Raw genomic sequence first — 24,600 nt, 5'->3', positions numbered from 1 at the left:
GAAGTCGGGGAGTGTAATCCCCTAGCTTTATTCTTCCTTCGCAGGATTACTTTGGCTATTTGGGGTCTTTGTGGTTCCATATGAATTTCAGAACTATTTGCTATAGTTCATTTAAGAATGCTGTTAGTAATTTGATAGGGATTGCATTGAATCTGTAGATTGCTTTAGGCAGGATGGCCATTTTTACAATATTAATTCTTCCTATCCATAAGCACGGGATGTATTTCCATTTATTGGTATCTTCTTTAATTTCTCTCATGAGTGTCTTGTAGTTTCCAGAGTATAGGTCTTTCACTTCCTTGGTTAGGTTTATTCCTAGATATTTTATTCTTTTTGATGCAATTGTGAATGGAATTATTTTCCTGATTTCTGTTTCTACTAGTTCATCTTTAGTGTATAGGAATGGAACAGATCTCTGTGTATTAATTTTGTACCCTGCAACTTTGCTGAATTCAGATATTAGATCTAGTAGTTTTGGAGTGGATTCTTTAGGGTTTTTTATGTACAATATCATGTCTTCTGAAAACAGTGACAATTTAACTTCTTCTTTACCAATCTGGATGCCTTTTATTTCTTTGCATTGTCTGATTGCCATGGTGAGGACCTCCAGAACTATGGAATAAAAGTGGAGTGGGCATCCTTGTCTTGTTCCTGATCTTAAAGGAAAGGTTTTCAGCTTCTCGCTGTTAAGTATGATGTTGGCTGTGGGTTTATCATATATGGTCTTTATTATGTTGAGATACTTACCCTCTGTACCCATTTTGTTGAGAGTTTTTATCATGAATGGATGTTGAATTTTGTCAAATTCTTTTTCAGCGTCTGTGGAGACGATCATGTGGTTTTTGTCCTTTTTGTTGATGTGGTGTATGATGTTGATGGATTTTCTAATATTGTACCATCCTTGCATCCCTGGAATAAATCCTTCTTGATCATGATGGATGATCTTTATTTATTTATTTACTTATTGTAATTTTTTTGTATCATTAATATACAATTACATGAGCAACATTTTGGTTACTAGGTTTCCCCCATTATCAAGTCTCCACCACCTACCTCATTACAGTCACTGTCCATCAGCATAGTAAGATGCTATGGAGTCACTACTTATCTTCTCTGTTCTATACTGCCTTCCCCATGACCCTCCTAAATTATGTGTGCTAATCATAATGCCCCTTATTCCCCTTATCCCTCCCTTCCCACCCACCTTCCCCAGTCCCTTTCCCTTTGGTAACTGTTAGTCCATTATTGGGTTCTGTGAGTCTGCTGCTGTTTTGTTTGTTCACTTTTTGCTTTGTTCTTATACTCCACAGATGAGTGAAATCATTTGATAGTGAAATCATTTGATACTTGTCTTTCTCCACCTGGCTTATTTCACTTATACCCTCTAGCTCCATCCATGTTGTTGCAAATGGTAGGATTTGTTTTCTTCTTAAGGCTGAATAATATTCCATTGTGTATATGTACCACATCTTCTTTATCCATTCATCTACTGCTGGACACTTAGGCTGCTTCCATTTCTTGGCTTTTGTAAATATTGCTGCAATAAACATAGGCATGCATATTTCTTTTTGCAACTGGGCTCCTGCATTCTTAGAGTAAATTCCTATGATCTTTTTGATGTATTTTTTAATACAGTTTGCTAATATTTTGTTGAGTATTTTTACATCCGTGTTCATCAGGGATATTGGTCTGTAATTTTCTTTTGTTGTGATGTCTTTGCCTGGTTTTGGTATTAGGGTGATGCTGGCCTCATAGAATAAGTTTGAAAGTATTTTCACCTCTTCTACTTTTTGGAAAACTTTAAGGAAAATGGGTATTAGGTCTTCACTAAATGTCTGATAAAATTCACTGGGGAAGCCATCTGGTCCAGCTGTTTTGTTCTTAGGTAGTTTTTTTCATTACCAATTCAATTTCATTGCTAGTAATTGGTCTGTTCAGATATTTAGTTTCTTTCTGGGTTAGCCTTGGAAGGTTGTATTTTTCTAGAAAGTTGTCCATTTCTTCTAGGTTATCCAGTTTGCTAGCATATAATTTTTCATAGTATTCTCTCATAATTCTTTGTATTTCTGTGGTGTCCGTAGTGATTTTTCATTTCTCATTTCTGATCCTGTTTATGTGTGTAGACCCTTTAAGTCTGACTTTGGGTTTATCTATTTTGTTTATTTTCTTGAAGAACCAGCTCCTGCTTTCATTAATTTTTTTCTATTATTTTATTCATGATTTTATTTATTTATGCTCTAATCTTTATTATGTCCCTCCTTCTACTGACTTTGGGCCTCATTTGTTCTTCGTTTTCTAGTTTTGTTAATTGTAAGTTTAGACGGTTCATATGGGATTGTTGTTCTTTCCTGAGGTAGGCCTGTATTGCAAAATACTTCCCTCTTAGCATGGCCTTTGCTGGATCCCACAGATTTTGCAGTGTTGAATTATTGTTGTCATTTGTCTCCAAATATTGCTTGATCTCTGTTTTTATTTGGTCATTGATCCATTGGTTATTTAGGAGCATGTTGCTAAGCCTCCATGTGTTTGTGGGCTTTTTCATTTTCTTTGCATAATTTATTTCTAGTTTCATACCTTTGTGGTCTGAGAAACTGGTTGGTACAATTTCAATCTGTTTTAATTTACTGAGGCTCTTTTTCTGGCCTAGGATATGATCTATTCTTGAAAATGTTCCATGTGCACTTAAGAATATGTATCCTGCTATTTTTGGGTGTAGAGTTCTGTAGATGTCTGTTAGGTCCATTTGTTCTAATGTGTTGTTCAGTGCCCCTGTTTCCTTACTTATTTTCTCTCTGGTTGATCTGTGCTTCAGAGTGAGTAGAGTGTTGAAGTCTCCTAGAATGAATGCATTGCATTCTATTTCCCCTTTTAATTCTGTTATTATTTGTTTCACATATGTAGGTGTTCCTGTGTTAGATGCATAGATCTTTATAATAATTATATCCTCTTGTTGGATTGACCCCTTTATCATTATGTAATGTCCTTCTTTGTCTCTTGTGACCTTCTGTTTTAAAGTCTGTTTTGTCTGATACAAGTACTGCAATACCTGCTTTTTTCTCCCTATTAGTTGCATGAAATATCTTTTTCCATCCCTTTACTTTTAGTCTGTGTATGTCTTTGCATTTGAAGTGAGTCTCTTGTAGGCAGCATATAGATGGGTCTTGTTTTTTTATCCATTCGGTGACTCTACGTCTTTTGATTCGTGCATTCAGACCATTTACATTTAGGGTGATTATCGATAGGTATGTAGTTATTGCCATTGCAGGCTTTAGATTCGTGGTTACCAAAGGTTCAAGGGTAACTTCCTTACTATCTAAGAGTCTAACTTAACTCACATAGTATGCTATTACAAACACAATCTGAAGGTTCTTTATGTTTTTCCCTCCTTTTCTTCCTTCTCCATTCTTTATATATTAGGTATCATATTCTGTACTCTTTGTCTATACCTTTTTATTACCTCTGATGACAGCTATTATCCTTAGGAACTTCCATCTATAGCAGTCCCTCCAAAATGCACTGTAGAGATGGTTTCTTGGAGGTAAATTCTCTCAGCTTTTGCTTATCTGGAAATTGTTTAATCCCTCCTTCAAATTTAAATGATAATCTTCCTGGATAGAGTATTCTCGGTTCGAGGCCCTTCTGCTTCATTGCATTAAATACATCATGCCACTCCCTTCTGTCCTGTAAGGTTTCTGTTGAGAAGTCTGATGATAGCCTGATGGGTTTTCCTTTGTATGTGATCTTTTCTCCCTCTGGCTGCTTTTAATCATCTGTCCTTATCCTTGATCTTTGCCATTTTAGTTATTATATGCCTTGGTGTTGTCCTCCTTGGCTCCCCTTGCGTTGGGAGATCTGTGCACCTCCATGGCCTGAGAGACTATCTCCTTCCACAGATTGGGGATGTTTTCAGCAATTACTTCCTCAAAGACACTTTTTATCCCTTTTTCTCTCTCTTCCTCTTCTGGTACCCCTATACGATGAATATTGTTCCATTTGGATTGGTGACACAGTTCTCTCAGTGTTCTTTCATTCCTAGAGATCCTTTTATCTCTCTGTGCCTCAGCTTCTTTGTATTCCTCTTCTCTAATTTCTTTTTCATTTATTGTCTCCTCCACCATATCTAATCTGCTTTTTAAAACACTCCATTGTGTTCTTCAGCAATTGGATCCCCATCCTAAATTCATCCCTGAGTTCTTGAATATTTTTCTGTACCTGCAGTAGCATGTTAATGATTTTTATTTTGAAATCTCTTTCACAAAGATTGATTAGTTCAGTCTCATTTGACCCTTTTTCTGTTGTTGTTGAGTTTTTGCTTTGAACCAGGTTCTTTTGATATTTCACATTTGTATATGGCGCCCTCTAGTGTCCAGAAGCTCTACTCACTGGAGCTGCTCAGCCCCTGAAGCAATGTCAGGGGTCACAGGGGAGTGGTGCTGGTGCCTGGGGAGAGGAAAGAGCTGTTTCCTTCTTCCCGGCTGCTATGCCTGTCTCCACTGCCAGAGCCAGTGGGCCAAACACACAGGTGTAAGCCTTTATGCTTTGCATTTGGAGCTGCTGTAGGTGGGGCTTCCCTCTGGCTGGCCTGATGCCAGGGCAGCATTTGCTGGTTTGAGAGCGAGCCAGGTGCCAGGAGGAAGGTGCAGCAGGCTGCATATCATGGAGGGGGGCCTTGGAGCTGCGCAGTCAGCCAGGGGGATGGAGCACCTGAGGATTGTGAAAGTTCCCAACCTGCTGGGAAGAGTGCTCCCAAACAATTTTGTCTACCTGTCCTTTCTCCTGAGCAGTAAGTTCTGTGCAATCCTTGCCCCTTTAGCAGCCCTCTCGCTTTTAGGAAGTCTCTCAGACTGCCCACCCAAATCAGCCAGATATGGATCCCAGTTTTCCACAAGTAGCTGGAATCTCAGTCTCTCCAGGTATTCCGCTTGTCTTAGCTTTCCAACCCCACTACTCACCAGAGTACCATGCAAATGTAGGTTTGTGCTCCCAGAGCAGATCTCCAGGGCTAGGTGTTCTGCAGCTCCAGGCCTCCACTCCCTCTCTGCTCCATTTCTCTTCCTCCCACCAGTGAGCTAGGGTGGGGTAAGGGCTTGGGCCCCACTGGGTCACGGCTTTGGTACATTACCCTGTTCTGTAAGGTCTGCTCTTTTCTCCAGGTGTATGTAGTCTTGCATAGCCTTCATTCCTGTTGCTCTTTCAGGATTAGTTGTACTAATTATATTTTCATGTTATATGTGGTTTTAAGAGGAGGTCTCTGTCTCACCTCTCATGCCACCATCTTTAATCCCCTCTCCCAGCTCCATTTTAAAATGCCTATATGTAAGGGACTCATTTTATTAACACCTTTTATAAAAAGAAATGTAAATATCATAGAACCTTTTATGTAGCATTCCATATGCTTGTCTTAAATTTCCTAGGGAACAATAATCAAGAACCATTTAAGTAATCTGGGCCATATGATTTTCTAAGGCTCTATAATTTTAAGAATGTTTCTGTTTTAATAATTTCTGTGATTATAGTTTCAGACATACAAAGATTTCTTTTAGTTATAAAAAGGAGTTCTATAAATCAAGTTAGTTAGACTAATATTTAAGCTATCAATATTTGAAAAGGTTTGGATCTAGCCCTCTTACACAAATGTGATCCAAAAAAAATGGATGACACATAAATAATTAAGAAATCCTAATTCTAGAAAGAAAACAAAGCAACCCAAACAAAGGCCAACAAAAAAAGAAAATCTGTCCTTTTCCTTATTATTAGTGCACATACACCTTATAAGGTGACTTTTTAAATCACAAAGGATATGTAGACAAAACAGACATGAGACATAAATGGTAATCAACCAGAAAAATTATGAATAACATCATTTAAAATGTAAATATCCTTTCAAAAGAGATTAATTCAGGCAAATGTTTTTTTAAAAGGTTTTCTGTTGGATGTATGAGCTCAGTATCATATCAGCTCACACCTGAATAAAAACTAAAAGGAAAAAATGTATCATAATAAATGATGTAACTGACCTAAAACTATAAGGGCTATAAAACTTTAAGTAGAAATCTACTTTCAATGAAAATATCCTACAATTAAAGTTGTTTTTATGAATATGTATTTCAAATATACCAGTATTACACTTTATTCAAAGAATGATCTACCAGATTTCCAGAACTTTAAAGTAATTTTCACTAAGCCACAGTATTAAGTCCTTGCTAGGAACTACCAGTTCTTACCACTAGATGCTCCTGGCTGAAGAGTCTGTACAACTGCTCCTCTAATTCTCTCTTTTCAGTACTGGATTTCTGTAAGGAGTTGAGAGCTTCCTCACCAAATTCTCTTTTCAGCGTGTCACTAATCTTCTCTCCTGGATCCACCATCCCCTAAGAGTCACATTTTTGCATTAAAAAAAGTAATAAGCTTTAATCCATTCAACAAATTTTTGCTGAGTGATGCAGTGGATATTCATTGTTTTGTCTGCCCATAACCATGATCCCCAATCCTCTGTGAAATATTCTCTAAACCATCTGCTTCTGTACAAGCAGCCTACCAGGGTATCTCATACATTTGACCACAGTGATTGGCCCAAAGTTAGCCTATGGTAAACTGAGTCAATCAGACTCCTTTCCTGGTATATTCCAAACTCAAGCTAAGGAAGGAAAGCCTGGAGGCAAGAAAGATTACGCACATGGATACTTTCTCATTTTTCATTCCAATTCAATTCCATTTAAGCCACACTGACCTCCTCAGTGTTCCTAGGACATGCATGCCAGATATCCCGCCTTAGGATTACTTTTGCACCTGCTATTATTTCTGTCTGAGATGCTTTTCCCCAGATAGCCACATAATTCACTCATTTATCTCCTTCAGATCTTTACTCAACTGTTACCTTCTCAGGAGACCCCTAACCACCCTACCTAAAACTGCAAACTCTCAAACACTTCCTTGTCCCCTTCCCTGCTTTAGTTATTTTTAACATTTACATCTTCTAACATACAACTTATTTATCTTACATAATCTGTCTCCCTCACTGATGTGAGCACCAAGAGGACAGGGATATTTGTTTATGTTGCTCTGTTGTATCCTCAGTGTCTAGAAAATTGGCTGACCAAAAAAAAAAAAAAAGGCAGATACTCAAAGTATGTTGATTATATGAATGATTCTCAAAATGTTATCAATGACAACAGCTCCCTGACTGGTCAGCATTTCAAATAACAATAAAAATATAAAATCCTCTGATGGAATCATTATTGTGTTTCGCACTCAGCATGAGTGAAGTTTGACTATTTGGCTCATAAGCTTTTACCGCAGTCAGCTAAGACCTTTATTTATATTCTACTTTTATACTACAGAGAAAAAACATTCTTGAAGATTGTAGTATGTATATTAAGAGTCATCTTCTTGTCAAACTATCTCCATTTCACAATATGGCATAAGACACAAAACCTCTGCCACACACATACACATTTTACAAAGAGACTTAAAATGTACCACTGTTAACAACTCAACAAAAGTACATTCTTCCTGATGATATTAGAGGAAATTTTTAAACTATAAGGAACAGTAAATAATAAAAGTTATCTTTTTTATTATGGCTAAGTTACCAGAATTTAACAAAAAAATGCTAAAAGTCTTACCTAAGGCTTAGAGTAGGAGTTGAGTTCTGAGATGGGACCCAACATTAAGGAGTATGTAACTTTATGCCATTATAAAGCACTCTATATGCTCTCTCTAGTAATCCTGTGAAGTAGATACGATTATCTTTATTTTAAAGATGAGAGTCTGAACTCCCTATCACTCAACTCACAAAGTGGAAAGGCCAGGACACAAGCTTCATGTGCTTTCCCAGGGGCTTAAGAATGAGACCCAGATCCTAACGGCCTTCGATTGTCCTGAACATGTGACTGGCAGGACAGTCACTGCAGCGACGGTATCGCGAGCATCACCATCTGAGGTGGGGAAGATGGAGGAGACCCAGAGCAGAAGAGATCAACACACTACCACCCTGTAATAAACAAAGCACCTAAAAAGAAGTTAAGACATTCATTTGGTTTTGTTTTAATGCTTACCCCGGGGATTGCCCATTCTCCACAGTCTTTCCTTTTTATGGCAACAAACTGTAAGATGTTTTTCCCAGAAATGCGGTGGGGGACTTTATTTCCACATCTATCCCTTTTCCACCTGTAAATAGTAATGAAAGATCACAACAATTTAGAACAAAGACTAAGATTCTATCTCAAGCTTGAGACAAAGTTACAAAGATGTAGTTCTCTTTATAACAGAATATATAAATGAACCTCAAATCGGCTAGTTTTACCCAAGAAAGTTCGTTTGAATTAGAAATGTTCTATACTTAGCAACTGTTACCAGCCATGACAAATGTGTACTTTTCATGAAAGATTCTCTGTAATGAAAATTCAAGATATAAATAGTTTTTCCTATTTAAAGTACTATCAAAAAAGGAAGCTTAAAAGCAGAAAAGAATTTAAAAGAAGGGTTGTAAAAGTTAAAAGAAAAAAAAAGTCCAAGGACCCTTTTTAAGAATTACAGGTAGTGTAAAAGATCTGGTAATATTTGCTTTTAACAGCTCATCTGTCTTATCAGAAAAGCAGATCATATGATAAAGGCTCAAATGATCTCAAAAGTAGTAGTGCTTCTCAGTCCTTATGTCACTTTGATTAAAACAAAAAAAAGTCACACTCTATCCTTTAATTTTTTAGTTTGAATTGATTGCATGTGGTTTTTTAAAAAGTATCAAGACAATGTTAATGCACTTTTTCCAAGATGTTCACACATCTCCCCTTCCCCTTCCTATCATCATATCCACCTCTCCTCACCCAATTTTAAGAATTGTTCTAATACTACATAGATGTGAAATTTATCAATAAAATATAAGCAAACAAATTCAAAAATACATCAAAAGGATCATGCATCATGACCAAGTGGGATTTATTCAGGGATGCAAGGATGGTACAATATTCGTAAATCAGTCAATGTCATACACCACATTAACAAAAAGGACAAAAACCACATGATCATCTCAATAGATACTGAAAAAGCATTTGAAAAAACTCAACAACCATTCATGATAAAGACCCAACAAAATGAGTATAGAGGGTATGTAGCTCAACATAGTAAAGGCCATACATGACAAACCCACAGCTAATGTACTCAATGGTGAAAAGCTAAAAGCTTTTCCTTTAAGATCAGGAATAAGACAAGGATGTCCACTCTCACCACTCTTAATCAACATAGTACTGGAGGTCCTAGCCATGGCAATTAGACATTACAAAGAAATAAAAGGCATCCAAATTGATAAGGAAGAAGTTAAACTGTCACTATTTGCAGATGACATGATATTATATATAGAAAACCCTAAAGACTCTACCAAGAACTATTAGAACTAATAAATAACTGGATTCAGCAAAGTTGCAGGATACAAAATCAATACACAGAAATCTGTTGCATTCCTATATACTAACACTGAACTAAGCAGAATGAGAAATCAGAAAAAGAATTCCATTTATAATTGCATCAAAAAGAATATAATGCCTAGGAATAAACCTAACCAAGAAGATGAAAGACCTGTACTCTGAAAACTGTAAGACTCTGACAAGAGAAATTAAAGAAAACACAAATAAATGGAAATCTATCCCATGATCATGGATAGGAAGAATCAGTATTGTCAAAATGGCCATCCTGCACATAGCAATTTACAGATTCAATGCAATCTCTATCAAAATACCAATGATATTTTTCAGTGAACTAGAGCAAATAATCCTAAAATTCATATGGACCCACAAAAGAGCACAAATAGCCAAAGTAATCCTGAGAAGGAAGAACAAAGCTGGGGGTATTATACTTCCTGACCTCAGGCCTCTACTACAAAGCTACAGTAATCAAAACAGTATGGTACTAACACAAGATCAGACCCATAGATCAATGGAACAGAATAGAGAGCCCAGATATAAACCCACACATACTTGGTCAATTAATATATGATAAAGGAGCCAAGAATATACAATAGGAAAAAGACAGTCTCTTTAATAACTGGGGTTCTGAAACTGAACAGCTACATGCAAGAGAATGAAACTGGCCTACTGTCTAATTCCATACACAAAAGTAAACTCCAAATGGATCAAAGACCTAAATGTAAAACATGAAGCCATAAAACCCTTAGAAGATACATTCACAAAAATCTCTTGAAAATAAGCATGAGCAATTTTTGCAATTGCACACATCTTCTTGGGCATGGGAAACAATAAATGAACAAATGGGACTATATCAAACTCAAAAACTTCTGTACAGCAAAGGACACCATCAAGAGAACAAAAAGGTAACCTACACCATGGGAGAATATATTTGTAAGTGATTTATTCAATAAGGACTTAACATCCAACATATATAAAGAACTCACATGCCTAAATAACAAAAAAAATCAAATAACCTGTTTAAAAATGGGTGGAGGATCTGAATAGACATTTTGCCAAAGAAGAAACACAGGTGACTAATAGGCACATGAAAAGATGCTCCCACATCACTAATCATCAGGGACATGCAAATCAAAACCACCATGAGATATCACTTCACACCAGTTACAATGAACACTATCAAAAAGACAAGAAATAACAAAGTGTTGGTGAGGCTGTGGAGAGAAGGGAACCTTCCTGCACTGTTGGTGGAAATGTAAATTGGTACAGCCACTGTGGAAAGCAATATGGAGGTTCCTCAAAAAACTAAAAACAGAAATACCATACAACCCAGTACTTCTACTTCTAGGAATGTACCCAAAGTAAACAAAATCCCTGATCCAAAAAGATACATGCATCCTATGTTTATTGCCACATTATTTGCAATAACCAAATTATGGAAGCAATGTAAGTGTCCAGCAATAGATGAATGGATAAAGAAGATGTGGTTCATGTACACAATGGAATATTTCCATAAAAAAGAAAGAAACCCTGCCATTTGTGACAACATAGATGGACCTAGAGGGTATTATATTAAATGAAATAAGCAGGAGGAGAAAGACAAATACCATATGATTTCACTTACTTGTGGAATCTAAAAACAAAACAAAACAAAATGAACAAAACAGCAGTAGACTCATATATATGGAGAAATGACTGGTGGTTATCATGGAGGAGGGATTAGGGTGGATGAGGGGGATAAAAGGGCACAAAAATTCTCAATTATAATATAAACTGGTTACAGGGATGGGTAGTACAGCATGGAGAATATAGCCAATGATTCTGTAACATCTTCCTATGTTGCCAGATAGTAACTGCACTAGTTGGGTGAGGATTTAATAATATGGGTAACTGCTGAACAACTGCATTGCATACTTGAAATCAATATATGATTATATATCAATGAGAATTCAATACAAAAGAATCAATCTATGTAAGTCATGAAACCATAAAACTCTTAGAAGACAACATAGGCAAACATCTGAATATAAGCATGAGCAACTTCTTCCTGAACGCATCTCCTCGAGAAAGGGAAACAAAAGCAAAAGTGAACTCATGGGACTACATCAAACTAAAAAGGTTTTGTATGGCAAAGGACATCATCAACAGAACAAAAAGGCATCCTATAGTATGGGAGAATATATTGGTAAATGACATATCTGACAAGGGGTTAACATCTAAAATATATAAAGAACTTACACGCCTTAACACCCAAAAAGCCAATAACCTGATTAACAAATGGGCAGAGGATATGAAGAGACAGTTCTCCAAAGAAGAAATTCAGATGGCAAACAAACACATGAAAAGATGCTCCACATCACTAATCATCAGGGAAATGCAAATTAAAACCACAATGAGATATCATCTCACAGCAGTTAGGATGGCCAGCATCAAAAAGACTAAGAACAACAAATGCTGGTAAGGATGCAGAGAAAGTGGAACCCTCCTACAGTGCTGGTGGGAATGTAAGTTAGTTCAACCATTGTGAAAAGCAATATGGAAATTTCTCAAAAAACTAAAAATAGAAATACCATTTGACCCCAGAATCCCACTCCTTGGAATTTACCCAAAGAATACAACTTCTCAGATTCAAAAAGACATATGCACCCTACGTTTATTGCAGCACTTTTTACAATAGCCAAGATATAGAAGCAACCTAAGTGTCCATCAGTAGATGAGTGGATAAAGAAGATGTGGTACATATACACAATGGAATACTATTCAGCCATAAGAAAGAAACAAATCCTACCATTTGCAGCAACATGGATGGAGCTGGAGGACATTATGCTCAGTGAAATAAGCCAGGCAGAGAAAGACAAATGCCAAATGATTTCCCTCATTTATGGAGTATAACAATGAAGCAAAACTGAAGGAACAAAATGGCAGCAGACTCAGAGACTCCAAGAATGAACTAGTGGTTACCAAAGGGGAGGGGTGTGGGAGGGCAGGTGGGGAGGGAGGGAGAAGGGGATTGAGGGGTATCATGTTGAGTACACATGGTGTGAGGGGTCACGGGGAGAACAGTGTAACACAGAGAAGGCACATAGTGGATCTGTGGCATCTTACTACACTGATGGACAGTGACTACATTGGGGTATGGGTGGGGACTTGATAATATGGGTAAATGTAGCAACCACCTTGTTTTTCCATGTGAAACCTTCATAAGAGTGTATATCAATCATACCTTAATAAAAAATTTTAAAAAAAAGAATCATTCTAATAGTCTCTTAGGTATAAAGATCTTGAACTTCTAATACTAAACCAAAAAAGAAAGCCTATGACCTAATCATTGCTCTGCATGAGATTTCAATAAAAATGAGTTTATATATGAGTTTGCAAATTTCTTTATAGTGGCTGACTATCTTATCTAACCCATAATCCTTCCACTGAAGGAGCTTATCATCTAGCATTGGAGCTAGATATATAAGTGGACAAATTATAAGACAGAGTCACAGAGCGAGCGATGCAGCTGGGCAAGCAGGTTGCACCAGGCAGTTGATGAACAGCTTGTGTATCATCATGCTCACATTCCCAGCTTTTATCCTGAGGGACTCATGTAAGGATTTTAAGCAGAGTGGTTTCTCCTTTTCTTCTTTATTAATACCAAATACATTAACACCAAATATAAAACAAATTTTGATATAACAGAAACAATGTATCATTTTATTTAATGAACCTCATTACCATTTCTTAAATACCAATGATATCCCTGTGTACTGTTGATATTTCCTCCCTACTGTGATGGCCAACACACACCTTCCTGTCCTTTACCCACACTAGAAAGAAAGTGATATTGCCCTTAGTTTTTTTATCTGAGTTTATTCACAATAATAAATTAACATCTCATTTTGACCTTAAGGGACCTAAAGGAACTTCAGATAACTGTATATATAGAACCTCTAGGAGAGGTGCCTTGGAATCTAAAAATTGAACACTTGCCTTGAAAAGTATGAATAACATTTGAGAAATTCTGCACTACACAATACTGTTCTGAATCATGAAGTACTTGAAAGAAAAGGGGATGGAGTCTTTGCTTTAAAAGTGCTTAGGTGACTGTTAGGATTACTCATTGGTGAAGTACTGGTATGAAAGAGACAGTGCAATATTTGAACCAAATATGCCTGATTCAAATTTCAGATCTACAAGATTTAGGCAAGTCACTTAGCCTCGGTGACTTTACATTTTTAATCTATAAAACAGGTATGTTAATGCCTTCTTTGAAGAATTTCATGAGAAACTAATGAAAAAAACTAATAACACCCAGCAGGGTGCCTGGATGAGAGCAATATTCTTAACAATTCATTTATTCTTGTTGATTCTTCCTTAGACATCTTTTATTCTTCTCTTCCATTTCCACTTTTAGAGCAACTCATCAGTTAAGGCATGCATCACTGAGATAGCAAAGAGCAACAACCCAAGAGTATAACTGAAATTGGACTCTGCCACTTGTGGGCTCCTTAATAGACTTGGAGTATCTATAAGCCTTCAGTTCTCTCCTTTGTATAATGACAGAGCTAAGCTCAAAAAATCTAACTTTTCAAAACAACTTAACACACAATCACCATTGATACTCCTAGCTGCTCCTTGGTCCAAGATACATAAAATAAGCTAATTACAGCTAACTATAAAGTCTCTGGCTTCCTTTTCTCTGATTCTTGTCCCCTTACTAGCACTGCTGCTTCTAATGTTTCAGACCTTCCCATTTTTTGCCAAAATTGGAAAGAAACTGATACTGTTATTAGCATTTTTTACTTACACTCATTAACAAGAATATATTAACTCTTCCCATCAATTAAACCAGAAAGTTTCTCAAGGAATTTTAGATGGATAAGCAGTAGATTGGCAGGTAGATTAGTCGGTGAATGGGTAGGTAGGTAGAGGGGTGGCTGGTCAGAAGAATGGAGAGATGGATGAATGCATGGATGGATGGAAGAGAGCACTGAGGCGGGAGATGGGGTGAAGATCTCTTACGGTGAGGGAACTGAAAGGAAAGGAAAAGAGTAAGATCAGGCCAATACTGGTGCCTCTTCCCGTAACTTGAAAATAAGGGAAATAAACTGCTTTATGAGAGCTAAACTATGAAATCATTATTATATCTCAGAAGAGAAAAACAAAGTCCCCTGGAAGAAAGGAAGGCTCTTGATATATCAAAACTAAAAACATAAAATAGTGAATGTATTTGCATTATTTAAAAGAGGAAAATGACAGGAGGAGGGAATTGGCCAGTGAAGAAATCCTAAAAATAAAAACACCGAAAGGATGACAGAGATGACAGACTATTCCAGATGTGTTGGGAAGGTGATTCCTATGGAGATAACTATGTTCATCCATCTAAACATTAGATTAATCTACCTTCTTTATTCTGATTCATGCTCACCAAGGAATCTTCTAAATATGATTTGGCTAAGCAGATAGCTGCCTCAGGGAACAGAATGCCTGTTGCCTGTTCTGAAACCTTCAAGTTTCCAGTTCACACTCCTTACCTTTGGCATTTATTATTCTCCACAATAAAATGCATAAAAATTAATTAATTTTGATTTATCACTCACCATTCTTCTATAAGAATCTTCTGTTTTAACCAAGCTGGTATTTTTACTGAACCTCAATAGTCAAACAGATATTATTACAAGCCTTTTTCTTAGGCCTCCTCTTACCCACGTATCCAAACTTCAAGTTCAGCTCAAGTCCACTTCCTTCATGATGCCTTTCTTGAGTACTCTGGTTTACCATCCTCATGCTGTATATCCAATCTTCTAATTTTCTAGAGCATTCTGTATTCACCCATGTTACCTGGACACATTTCTTATTTCACATATTCTGTCTTGTACATGAAGCTACAACTCTTCAGTGATGGGGAGCTAAACCTTCAGATTCTCATAATTTTTATATCCTCCCAAGTACCTACCCAACTCCAAGAATAAACAGATGTTCAATAAATATCTGTCTAGATAATACCTAATCTACACATATAAAACCACAGCTTTACACTTACATCACTATAATTTTATATAAAGTCCCTTTGAAGTATAAATTTCATGTGTGCACACGTGTATGCATATATACATGTATATGTACAGATATATATACACATATGTGCATATATACAAACATATATGTACCTATATTTGTGTGTGTATATATACATACATATAAATACATGGTTACAGTGTGTTTTGTCCCAATCACTTGGCCCTTCACTACCAAAATGTTTTTTGGGTTCTTACCTGGTTATGATGGGATCTGCAGCATGATTTGGTCCCCATCGCCCCAAAAGCCCCCGGCCAACCAGTCCTGTCCGTCCTGCAGGATTTCTGGGGGAAATAAAAAAAAGTATCACTACTTTTTTTTCCAAATTATTTTTGGAAATTCCAAAGTAATTTTAAAAAAAAAAGTAGCAGTATCACTCAGTATTTCAAGATCTCAAGTATAGCAATTTCAAGTTTTAAAGAAAATAATATTATAAACATGCCTACTTACTATTCACCCTAATGCTATGACCCAATGTTAAAAGGTCTGTCAGATAAACAGCAACACTCATGCATGAGTAATTTTCTTCCCAGAAATATTCCTTAAATGTTCAACTTTCATTACGTACCAGTAAAATACCTTAATCTACAATCTTACCTACTAATATGGTATCCTTTGTCCTCCCAATATGTTAAGGTAAACAAACAACTTGCCAAAATTTCCCTTTCAGCCCTCTCTTCTTATCCTGTTCTTCCCTGGGATTATTATTAAAGCTGAATGGATTTTTATATTGGTTTGTACGAGCTCAGAAACATTTCAACAAGACTTGCAAATAAACACAGAAAGACAAAACAAGACACAACACCTGGCCAGGTAACAACAATTTTACTTTTCAAATTCACAGGAGGAGGGGAAAGGTGGCCAACAACTATGTTTTATTCGACGGACCCGTACAACCCTGAACACAAATGATCAAAGTCAACATTAAGAGAAAGAAAGTCAGTTCTTACAGATGACCAAGCCTGTAACTTGTAAACTAGAAGCTGCAGGAAAGACACATAGACTATCCAATAGCCTGAGAAGTAGAGAAAGTTGTTTGCAGAGGAAGAAAAATGAAAATAACATTAAAAAAAAGCAGAGATAAGGAAGACAGTCCTGATGGATTTCCAATTCCACCCTTTCTGAAAGTTAGCTGCATTTCTGCTTTAGTCTCCTTGAGACGATACTATAAGCCTAAGTAAAGTGCACATTTTGCTCAGGCAAGCTAGAGTTGGTTTCTATTAGTCAGAGTCTTGACTAAAACAATATGCCGTCTTGCCTTGGCTCCTATCCTTCTATATGTGTATATATTTTAAAATATATTTTACCCAGAAAAGTATGTAAAGAATAAGTGAAGTGAAAGGAGAGATTGACTTAAAAGACTCAATGACATAGAAAGGTGAGTAAGTTATGGCCAAAGAAAGCAAAACTGAAGGCCCAGCTTATGGTGCAAGCACTATCATTTCCCTGCCCTAGAGGAACCAAGAATTCAAACTGCAATCTTTTTTTTATTAAAGTATAGTCAATATAGAATCTTACATAGGTTTCAAGTATACAACACAGTGGTTCAGCAGTTACCCATATTATGAAATCCTCACCCCCACTAGTACAGTTACTATCTGGCAACATAAGAAGATGTTACAGAACGATTGGCTACATTCTCCATGCTGTACTACCATCCCTGTGACCAACTTATATTATGATTGAGAGTATTTGTGCCCTTTTATGCCCTTCCCCCTCCCCACCCACCCACCCTATCCCTTCTCCCATGGTAACCAACAGTCACTTCTCAGTGTCTATGCAAACTGCATCATTTTTACAAGATTAGAACCATGATCACAAACCGGTGACCCTTCTTTTGTTTTATTTGGGGCATGCTAATTTTTATGTTTCTTCCTAACTTTTATAATGGTTTCTTAAGGAAAATGGAAAATTTTGGAATTGCGTAGAAAAAACATTTTTAAAAGTACAGAAAGAAACTTGATGTTAAATTATTGGGTTGTTTTTATTTTTACTCTCACATGTTTGGATAAATTCTTACTTTAAGGTTTATCTCATTTAATAAATAACTACTGGACCTAAAATTTTCAGTCCTTTCTCTGTTAACTTACACAATTGATTGTTTCTACCTTCAAGGTGGAGTTACAAAAGGATTCATCCAGATCCTGCCTCTGCCACTTGTTATATGCAAATTCCTTACATTCTCTCTCCTTCTCTGTAAATGGAACTAAAATATCCACCCACCGGTTTATTGTGATGATTTAATTAGATTACATGTATAAATTCCTTTGACCAATGTCTAGCACAAACAAGCACTCAATAAATGTCAGTTATATTTTCTACCTTTTAAAGACCCATTATTATAAGATGCTCCATTTCCAGTAACCTACCTCGGTCTTCCATTTTCAATCTCATACAGGCCATTCTGGCTCTTTCTCTCAACAGGGCCATCCTTTTCATTAAACTTGGGAGAAAAGTTACTTTCACTGTAATGAGAGTACCAATGCAAAATAAGAAATAATGATCCAATTCTACCAATAGTTCAATAACACCAATCAATCTGTTGTTTTTAATAAGCAGTTTCCCTGAAATTAAATTTTTTAAGAGTTAGTTTTCATTTACAAATCCATCTTACTCCTTCAAAAAAGTTTCTGAAAAAAAAAAAAAAGACAGTTGTTAACCAAAACCATACAAGGTGTGTATTATAACCCCGCTGGGAAGGAGTAATGGCAAACTGGAGCTCCTCCCCCATGCTACAGAAAAAGTCTACCTTACTGTTGGGAAGGAAGAACTGTCTGTGGGCATAATATGGCAATTACAGGTTCCTATGTGAGTCCAACAATAAGATTCTTTCTGATATCATGATATTTCTACTATCTCAAAGTAATTTTAATTTCTCAAATGTACACAGATTAATAGTTTTATCAAAGTAAACCATCAGTGAATTCATTCCACAAATCTCATAGTAACTATGATGTAGATTTAAAAAGATATCATACGCTGAAAATGTTCTAGATCTTGATCTGGGTATAGTTACAGAGCTATAAAAATGTAAAATTGTACTGAGCTACATCTGCACACTTAAAAAATGTGTACTCTACTATATTTGTCAGATTTCAACAAAAATATTTTTAAACCAGATATAAACTACTTTCCTCACCATTATTAAATCGCTGACACAACCACACTGACAATGAGTAGAGAGGTATGGCACCGGATAGTTCATGGACAGTTCTGACAAAAGTTTTACATTTTTTTCTTGTTTTAATTGCAGTAACTGGGCATAGAAATACGTGTAATTTAAATGGGAGTAATATCCAATTTGCAGGCTCCAGACATTTTCTCACAACTTCGAACCAATCTTCCATCCAACACATAAGTAAAAAGAATGAAATGGTAAAAATCATTGAAGTATAAAACCAGCATTATCTTGGGACTCTAGAAATTCACCATTTAAAAAAAAGCATGAACCTTATTATAATTGAGGCATTAATATTAGTGATAAAGCTTGATTTCAATGGTGATATAAATTCAACTCTTAAAAAGTCAATTGAACAAAAATAAGAAAACATAGTCAATCTTTCTCCACTTACACGTATTAGCACCCCTGCCAACCTCATTAATTTTAATTGTGTGTAATATGTATGTGTAATGTATGTATAAATACATACATTCTCTAAAATGGGAGAAATGGAACTCATTTAAAGCTAGTACTTCTCCACAGAGTAGCCTCATGATTAGTTAATAACCCAAGTACTATTATAAAATTACAAACACATTTTTGGATAAAACAAGGAAACTATAAGTCAAAATGAAGTCATATTAAAGAGTTTATAGTAAAGGTTAACAATTTAATAAACTAATACTGGATTTATATAGCTAGCACAATTTTTTACTAAACTGACTAAATAATGCCTTCAGAAGACCAACATTTACAATAAACTTAGCCACTATATCAAATTTATAAAACTGTTTAAAACTAGGGTTGCAGTTTAGCCAGAGTGGTTAAGAGCATGAATTCTGGAGTTAGACTGATTTCAAGGGCAAGGTATGCCACCTAGCTCTGTGGCCAAACATAAAGGGCATAGCTGCTGTGATTCCATTTTTTGTATGTGTTTTTTCTATAAAGTGGAAATAACGATCCAGTCTACCTTCCAGAATAGTAATAAGAATAAAACAATTTTTACAAAATATTTAGTACACTGCCTCGCTCATAGTTAGTACATTATAACACTCTATCATTATAAATATCAAAAGAAACATAAATGTAAAATGTGACTCAAAATAGCACTTCTATGAATTTAGTGAAAGCATTTTTGCTTAAATTTTTTGTTTTCCTTTTACTATCCTTTTCCTATGTTTTCACACTGGTCTAATTTTATCATCCTGTTCTCAGTAATCTGGAAAATTTTTCTGAGAAACACCTTCACTATTTCAAATACAAGCCTAGCTACACTGGGGGAAGAAAACACAAAAAATGTTTTATTGATAACTCCAACACAAAAAATGAAAACAGATACCACCAGTCATTTCATTAAAAAAAAAAAAACTCCGTAGCAAATCAGATTTACTTATTTGAAAGGATCATCATAAAACTCCCAAAAGAATAAACAAACACAGACTGTCTAACTTTGGCAAAAATTCAAGCAAATGTGGAAAATGAGATAACAAAGTCAAGAATTGTAAAAATGACTAAAAATGAATGTAAAAACAATTGTAAAATTTTCAGCTGTCAGGATGATAACTGGTGATAATTTACAAATACAGCCATTACCTTCTCTAAGTCTTATGCCCAGCTTACACTGGCTCATTTTCTCACCTGATCTGAGGGTCTGCCCATCTAGGTCCAGCCAAGACAGAGGCTGCGGTGTATTCCACAGGACTATAGTCTTGCCATTCAACAAGCCAGCCTACTTTCTCATTAGGAACCTGGCTGCGTTGCACTTTTGACCCTGGGTAAGGCGATGTGAGGGCCTTGCTGTGGGATTCCTCTTTGGCACCCTCAGAAGTAGACATGATGCTGGAGTTAAAATGGAACCCACAAGATGAAAGTGAGTTTCTGGGAGGATAAAAAATAGAAAAATGTTTTACATAAATACCAAATAATAAATTAATTAACCAAATTCAAAGTCCCCCAAAATGGGCATTTCAATTTCAAAGACTTAAAAATCAGAAAATTCAAGTTTAATGAATATTAGTGCAAGCATCCAACATTGGTGAGAGATTATTTTCAAATACGACATTTTTTAAATATGGGTAATCTTATTAATTGGAACCAACTGACTGAATTTTAATTGAGAAAAGAGAACAGAAGTTTAGTTTTTAGCACAGAAGTTAGGGAAGAGAAGTTTGTTATGAAAATTCAACAATAAAAACAAATGTAAAAGGAGACTGTGAAGAAAAACTTTTTAAAAAATAGTCTACAGTCTAACATATATGTAAAAATGTATGGCAAAAATAACACAAAGGAAGAAGAACGGGAAAATGGAAATACACTGCTGTAAGGTTCTTACACATACATGCAGTAATGCAAAATTACTTTAAGTCAGACTGTGGTAAGTATACGAATTATAAACTTTAAAGTAAAATTAGTAAGTATAGAGCTGAAAGCTGAAGTAGATGGATAACTGGATAACATGTACAAACAAAAAAACTGAACCTTAACCTTTAGTTCACAGCATACACAAAAAGTTTTCATATCTCCTCCTTCCAAAAAACTTAATGGCTTCTCATTATTCTTTTCTTTTGACATTTTAAAAGTTTTTACTTGCATTTTTTTTTTTATTTTGGTATCATTAATCTACAATTACATGAAGGACATTATGTTTACTAGGCTCCCCCCTTCACCAAGTCCCCCCCCCATCCCCGTTCACAGTCACTGTCCATCAACATAGTAAGATGCTGTAAAATCACTACTTGTCGCCAAGTTCACAGTCACTGTCCTTCAACATAGTAAGATGCTGTAAAATCACTACTTGCCTTCTCTGTGTTGCACAGCCCTCCCCATGCCCCCCAACACTATACATGCTAATCATAATGCCCCCTTTCTTTTCTTCCCGCCCTTATCCCTCCCTTCCCACCCATCCTCCCCAGTCCCTTTCCCTTTGGTAACTGTTAGTCCATTCTTGGGTTCTGTGCTTCTGCTGCTGTTTTGTTCTGTCAGTTTTCTTTTGTTCTTATACTCCACATATGAGTGAACTCATTTGGTACTTGTCTTTCTCCACCTGGCTTATTTCACTGAGCATAATACCCTCTAGCTCCATCCATGTTGTTGCACATGGTAGGATTTGATTTTTTCTTATGACTGAGTAATATTCCATTGTGTTTATGTACCACATCTTCTTTATCCATTCATCTACTGATGGACACTTAGGTTGCTTCCATTTCTTGGCTATTATAAATAGTGCTGCGATAAACATAGGGGTGCATCTGTCGTTTTCAAACTGGAGTGCTGCATTCTTAGGGTAAATTCCTAGAAGTGGAATTCCTGGGTCAAATGGTATTTCTATTTTGAGCATTTTGAGGAACCTCCATACTGCTTTCCACAATGGTTGAACTAATTTACATTCCCACCAGCAGTGTAGGAGGGTTCCCCTTTCTCCACAACCTCGCCGACATTTGTTGTTGTTTGTCTTTTGGATGGTAGCCATCCTTACTGGTGTGAGATGATATCTCATTGTGGTTTTAATTTGCATTTCTCTGATGACAAGTGATGTGGAGCATCTTTTCATGTGTCTGTTGGCCATCTGAATTTCTTCTTTAGAGAACTGTCTATTCAGCTCCTCTGCCCAATTTTTAATTGGATTATTTGCTTTTTGTTTGTTGAGGTGTGTGAGCTCTTTATATATTTTGAATGTCAACCCTTTATCGGATCTGTCATTTTTTAATATATTCTCCCATACTATTGGATACCTTTTTGTTCTATTGATGGTGTCCTTGCTGTACAGAAGCTTTTCAGTTTGATATAGTCCCATTTGTTCATTTTTGCGTTTCTCTTGCCCAGAGAGATATGTTAAAGAAGAGGTCACTCATGTTTATGTCTAAGAGATTTTTGCCCAAGTTTTTTTCTATGAGTTTTATGGTTTCATGACTTACATTCAAGTCTTTGATCCATTTGAATTTACTTTTGTGTATGGGGTTAGACAGTGATCCAGTTTCATTCTCTTACATATAGCTGTCCAGTTTTGCCAGCACCATCTGTTGAAAGGACTGTCATTTCTCCATTGTATGTCCATGGCCCCCTTATCGAATATTAGTTGACCATATATGTTTGGGTTAATGTTTAGAGCCTCTATTCTGTTCCATTGGTCTGTGGCTATGTTCTTGTGCCAGTACCAAATTCTCTTGATTACTACGGCTTTGTAGTAGAGCTTGAAGTTGGGGAGCAAGATCCCCCCCCCACTTTATTCTTCCTTCTCAGGATGACTGCTTTAGCTATTCGGGGTCTTTGGTGTTTCCATATGAATTTTAGAACTATTTGTTCCAGTTCATTGAAGAAAGCTGTTGGTAATTTGATAAGGATTGCACCGAATTTGTATATTGCTTTGGGCAGGATGGCCATTTTGACGATATTAATTCTTCCTAGCCAGGAGCATGGGATGAGTTTCCATTTGTTAGTGACCTCTTTAATTTCTCTTAACAGTGTCTTATAGTTTTCAGGGTATAGCTCTTTCACTTCCTTGGTTAGGTTTATTCCTAGGTATTTTATTCTTTTTGATGCTATTGTGAATGGAATTGTCTTCCTGATTTTTCTTTCTATTAGTTTATTGTTAGTGTATAGGAAAGCCACAGATTTCTGTGTGTTAATTGTGTATCCTGCAACTTTGCTGAATTCCAATATTAGCTCTAGTAGTTTCGGAGTGGAGTCTTTACGGCTTTCTATGTACAATATCATGTCATCTGCAAATAGTGACAGTTTAACTTCTTCTTTACCAATGTGGATTCCTTGTATTTCTTTGTTTTGTCTAATTGCCATGGCTAGGACCTCCAGTACTATGTTGAATAACAGTGGGGAGAGTGGGCATCCCTGTCTTGTTCCCGATCGCAGAGGAAAAGCTTTCAGCTTCTTGCTGTTCAGTATGATGTTTACTGTGGGTTTATCATAGATGGCCTTTATTATGTTGAGGTACTTGCCCTCTATACCCATTCTGTTGAGAGTTTTTATCATGAATGGGTGTTGAATTTTATTGAATGCTTTTTCAGCATCTATGGAGATGATCGTGTGGTTTTTGTCTTTCTTTTTGTTGATGTTCTGGATGATGTTGATGGATTTTCGAATGTTGTACCATCCTTGCATCCCTGGGATGAATCCCACTTGGTCATGGTGTACAATCCTTTTGATGTATTTTTGAATTCGGTTTGCTAATATTTTGTTGAGTATTTTCGCATCTACGTTCATCAGGGATATTGGTCTGTAGTTTTCTTTTTGGGTGGGGTCTTTGCCTAGTTTTGGTACTAGGGTGATGTTGGCTTCATAGAATGAGTTTGTGAGTATTCCCTCCTCTTCTATTTTTTGGAAAAATTTAAGGAGAATGGATATTATGTCTTCTCTGTATGTCTGATAAAATTCTGAGGTAAATACATCTGGCCCGGGGGTTTTGTTCTTTGGTAGTTTTTTGATTACCGCTTCAATTTCTTTGCTGGTAATTGGTCTGTTTAGATTTTCTGTTTCTTTCTGGGTCAGGCTTGGAAGGTTGTATTTTTCTAGGAAGTTGTCCATTTCTCCTAGGTTTCCCAGCTTGTTAGCATATAGGCTTTCATAGTACTCTCTAATAATTCTTTGTATTTCTGTGGGGTCCGTCGTGATGTTTCCTTTCTCGTTTCTGATTCTGTTGATGTGTGTTGACTCTCTTTTCCTCTTATTAAGTCTGGCTAGAGGCTTATCTATTTTGTTTATTTTCTCGAAGAACCAGCTCTTGGTTTCATTGAGTTTTGCTATTGTTTTATTCTTCTCAATTTTATTTATTTCTTCTCTGATCTTTATTATGTCCCTCCTTCTGCTGACCTTAGGCCTCATTTCTTCTTCTTTTTCCAATTTCGATAATTGTGACATTAGACTATTCATTTGGGATTGTTCTTTGTTCTTTAAATATGCCTGGATTGCTATATACTTTTAAGGAGTGCTCCCATGTAGAGC

General features: G+C 36.2%; 1 protein-coding gene across 3 annotated transcripts in view; it reads right to left on the bottom strand.

Annotated features, from left to right (window-relative positions):
• The window catches only part of NUDT9 (nudix hydrolase 9), a 56,413-nt gene that overhangs the window by 11,907 nt on the left and 19,906 nt on the right, over nucleotides 1-24,600 (bottom strand). For 2 of the 3 annotated variants that reach the window (XM_036895923.2, XM_036895921.2), the window contains exons 2-6: nucleotides 20,284-20,523; nucleotides 17,855-17,950; nucleotides 15,683-15,769; nucleotides 8,058-8,169; nucleotides 6,225-6,371 (exon numbers count right to left, since the gene is read on the bottom strand). In XM_036895923.2, coding sequence (XP_036751818.2) covers nucleotides 6,225-6,371; nucleotides 8,058-8,169; nucleotides 15,683-15,769; nucleotides 17,855-17,950; nucleotides 20,284-20,480 — 639 coding nt within the window. In that variant the 5' untranslated portion in view covers nucleotides 20,481-20,523. The remainder of the gene's footprint in view (nucleotides 1-6,224; nucleotides 6,372-8,057; nucleotides 8,170-15,682; nucleotides 15,770-17,854; nucleotides 17,951-20,283; nucleotides 20,524-24,600) is intronic. The other variant, XM_036895922.2, reaches the window with a different exon arrangement.

This window comes from Manis pentadactyla, chromosome 5, assembly GCF_030020395.1.
Source record: "Manis pentadactyla isolate mManPen7 chromosome 5, mManPen7.hap1, whole genome shotgun sequence".
NCBI classification, from domain to species: Eukaryota; Metazoa; Chordata; class Mammalia; order Pholidota; family Manidae; genus Manis; species Manis pentadactyla.
Note: the sequence above shows the minus strand (reverse complement) of the source record. Positions and strands in the feature narration are given on the sequence as shown.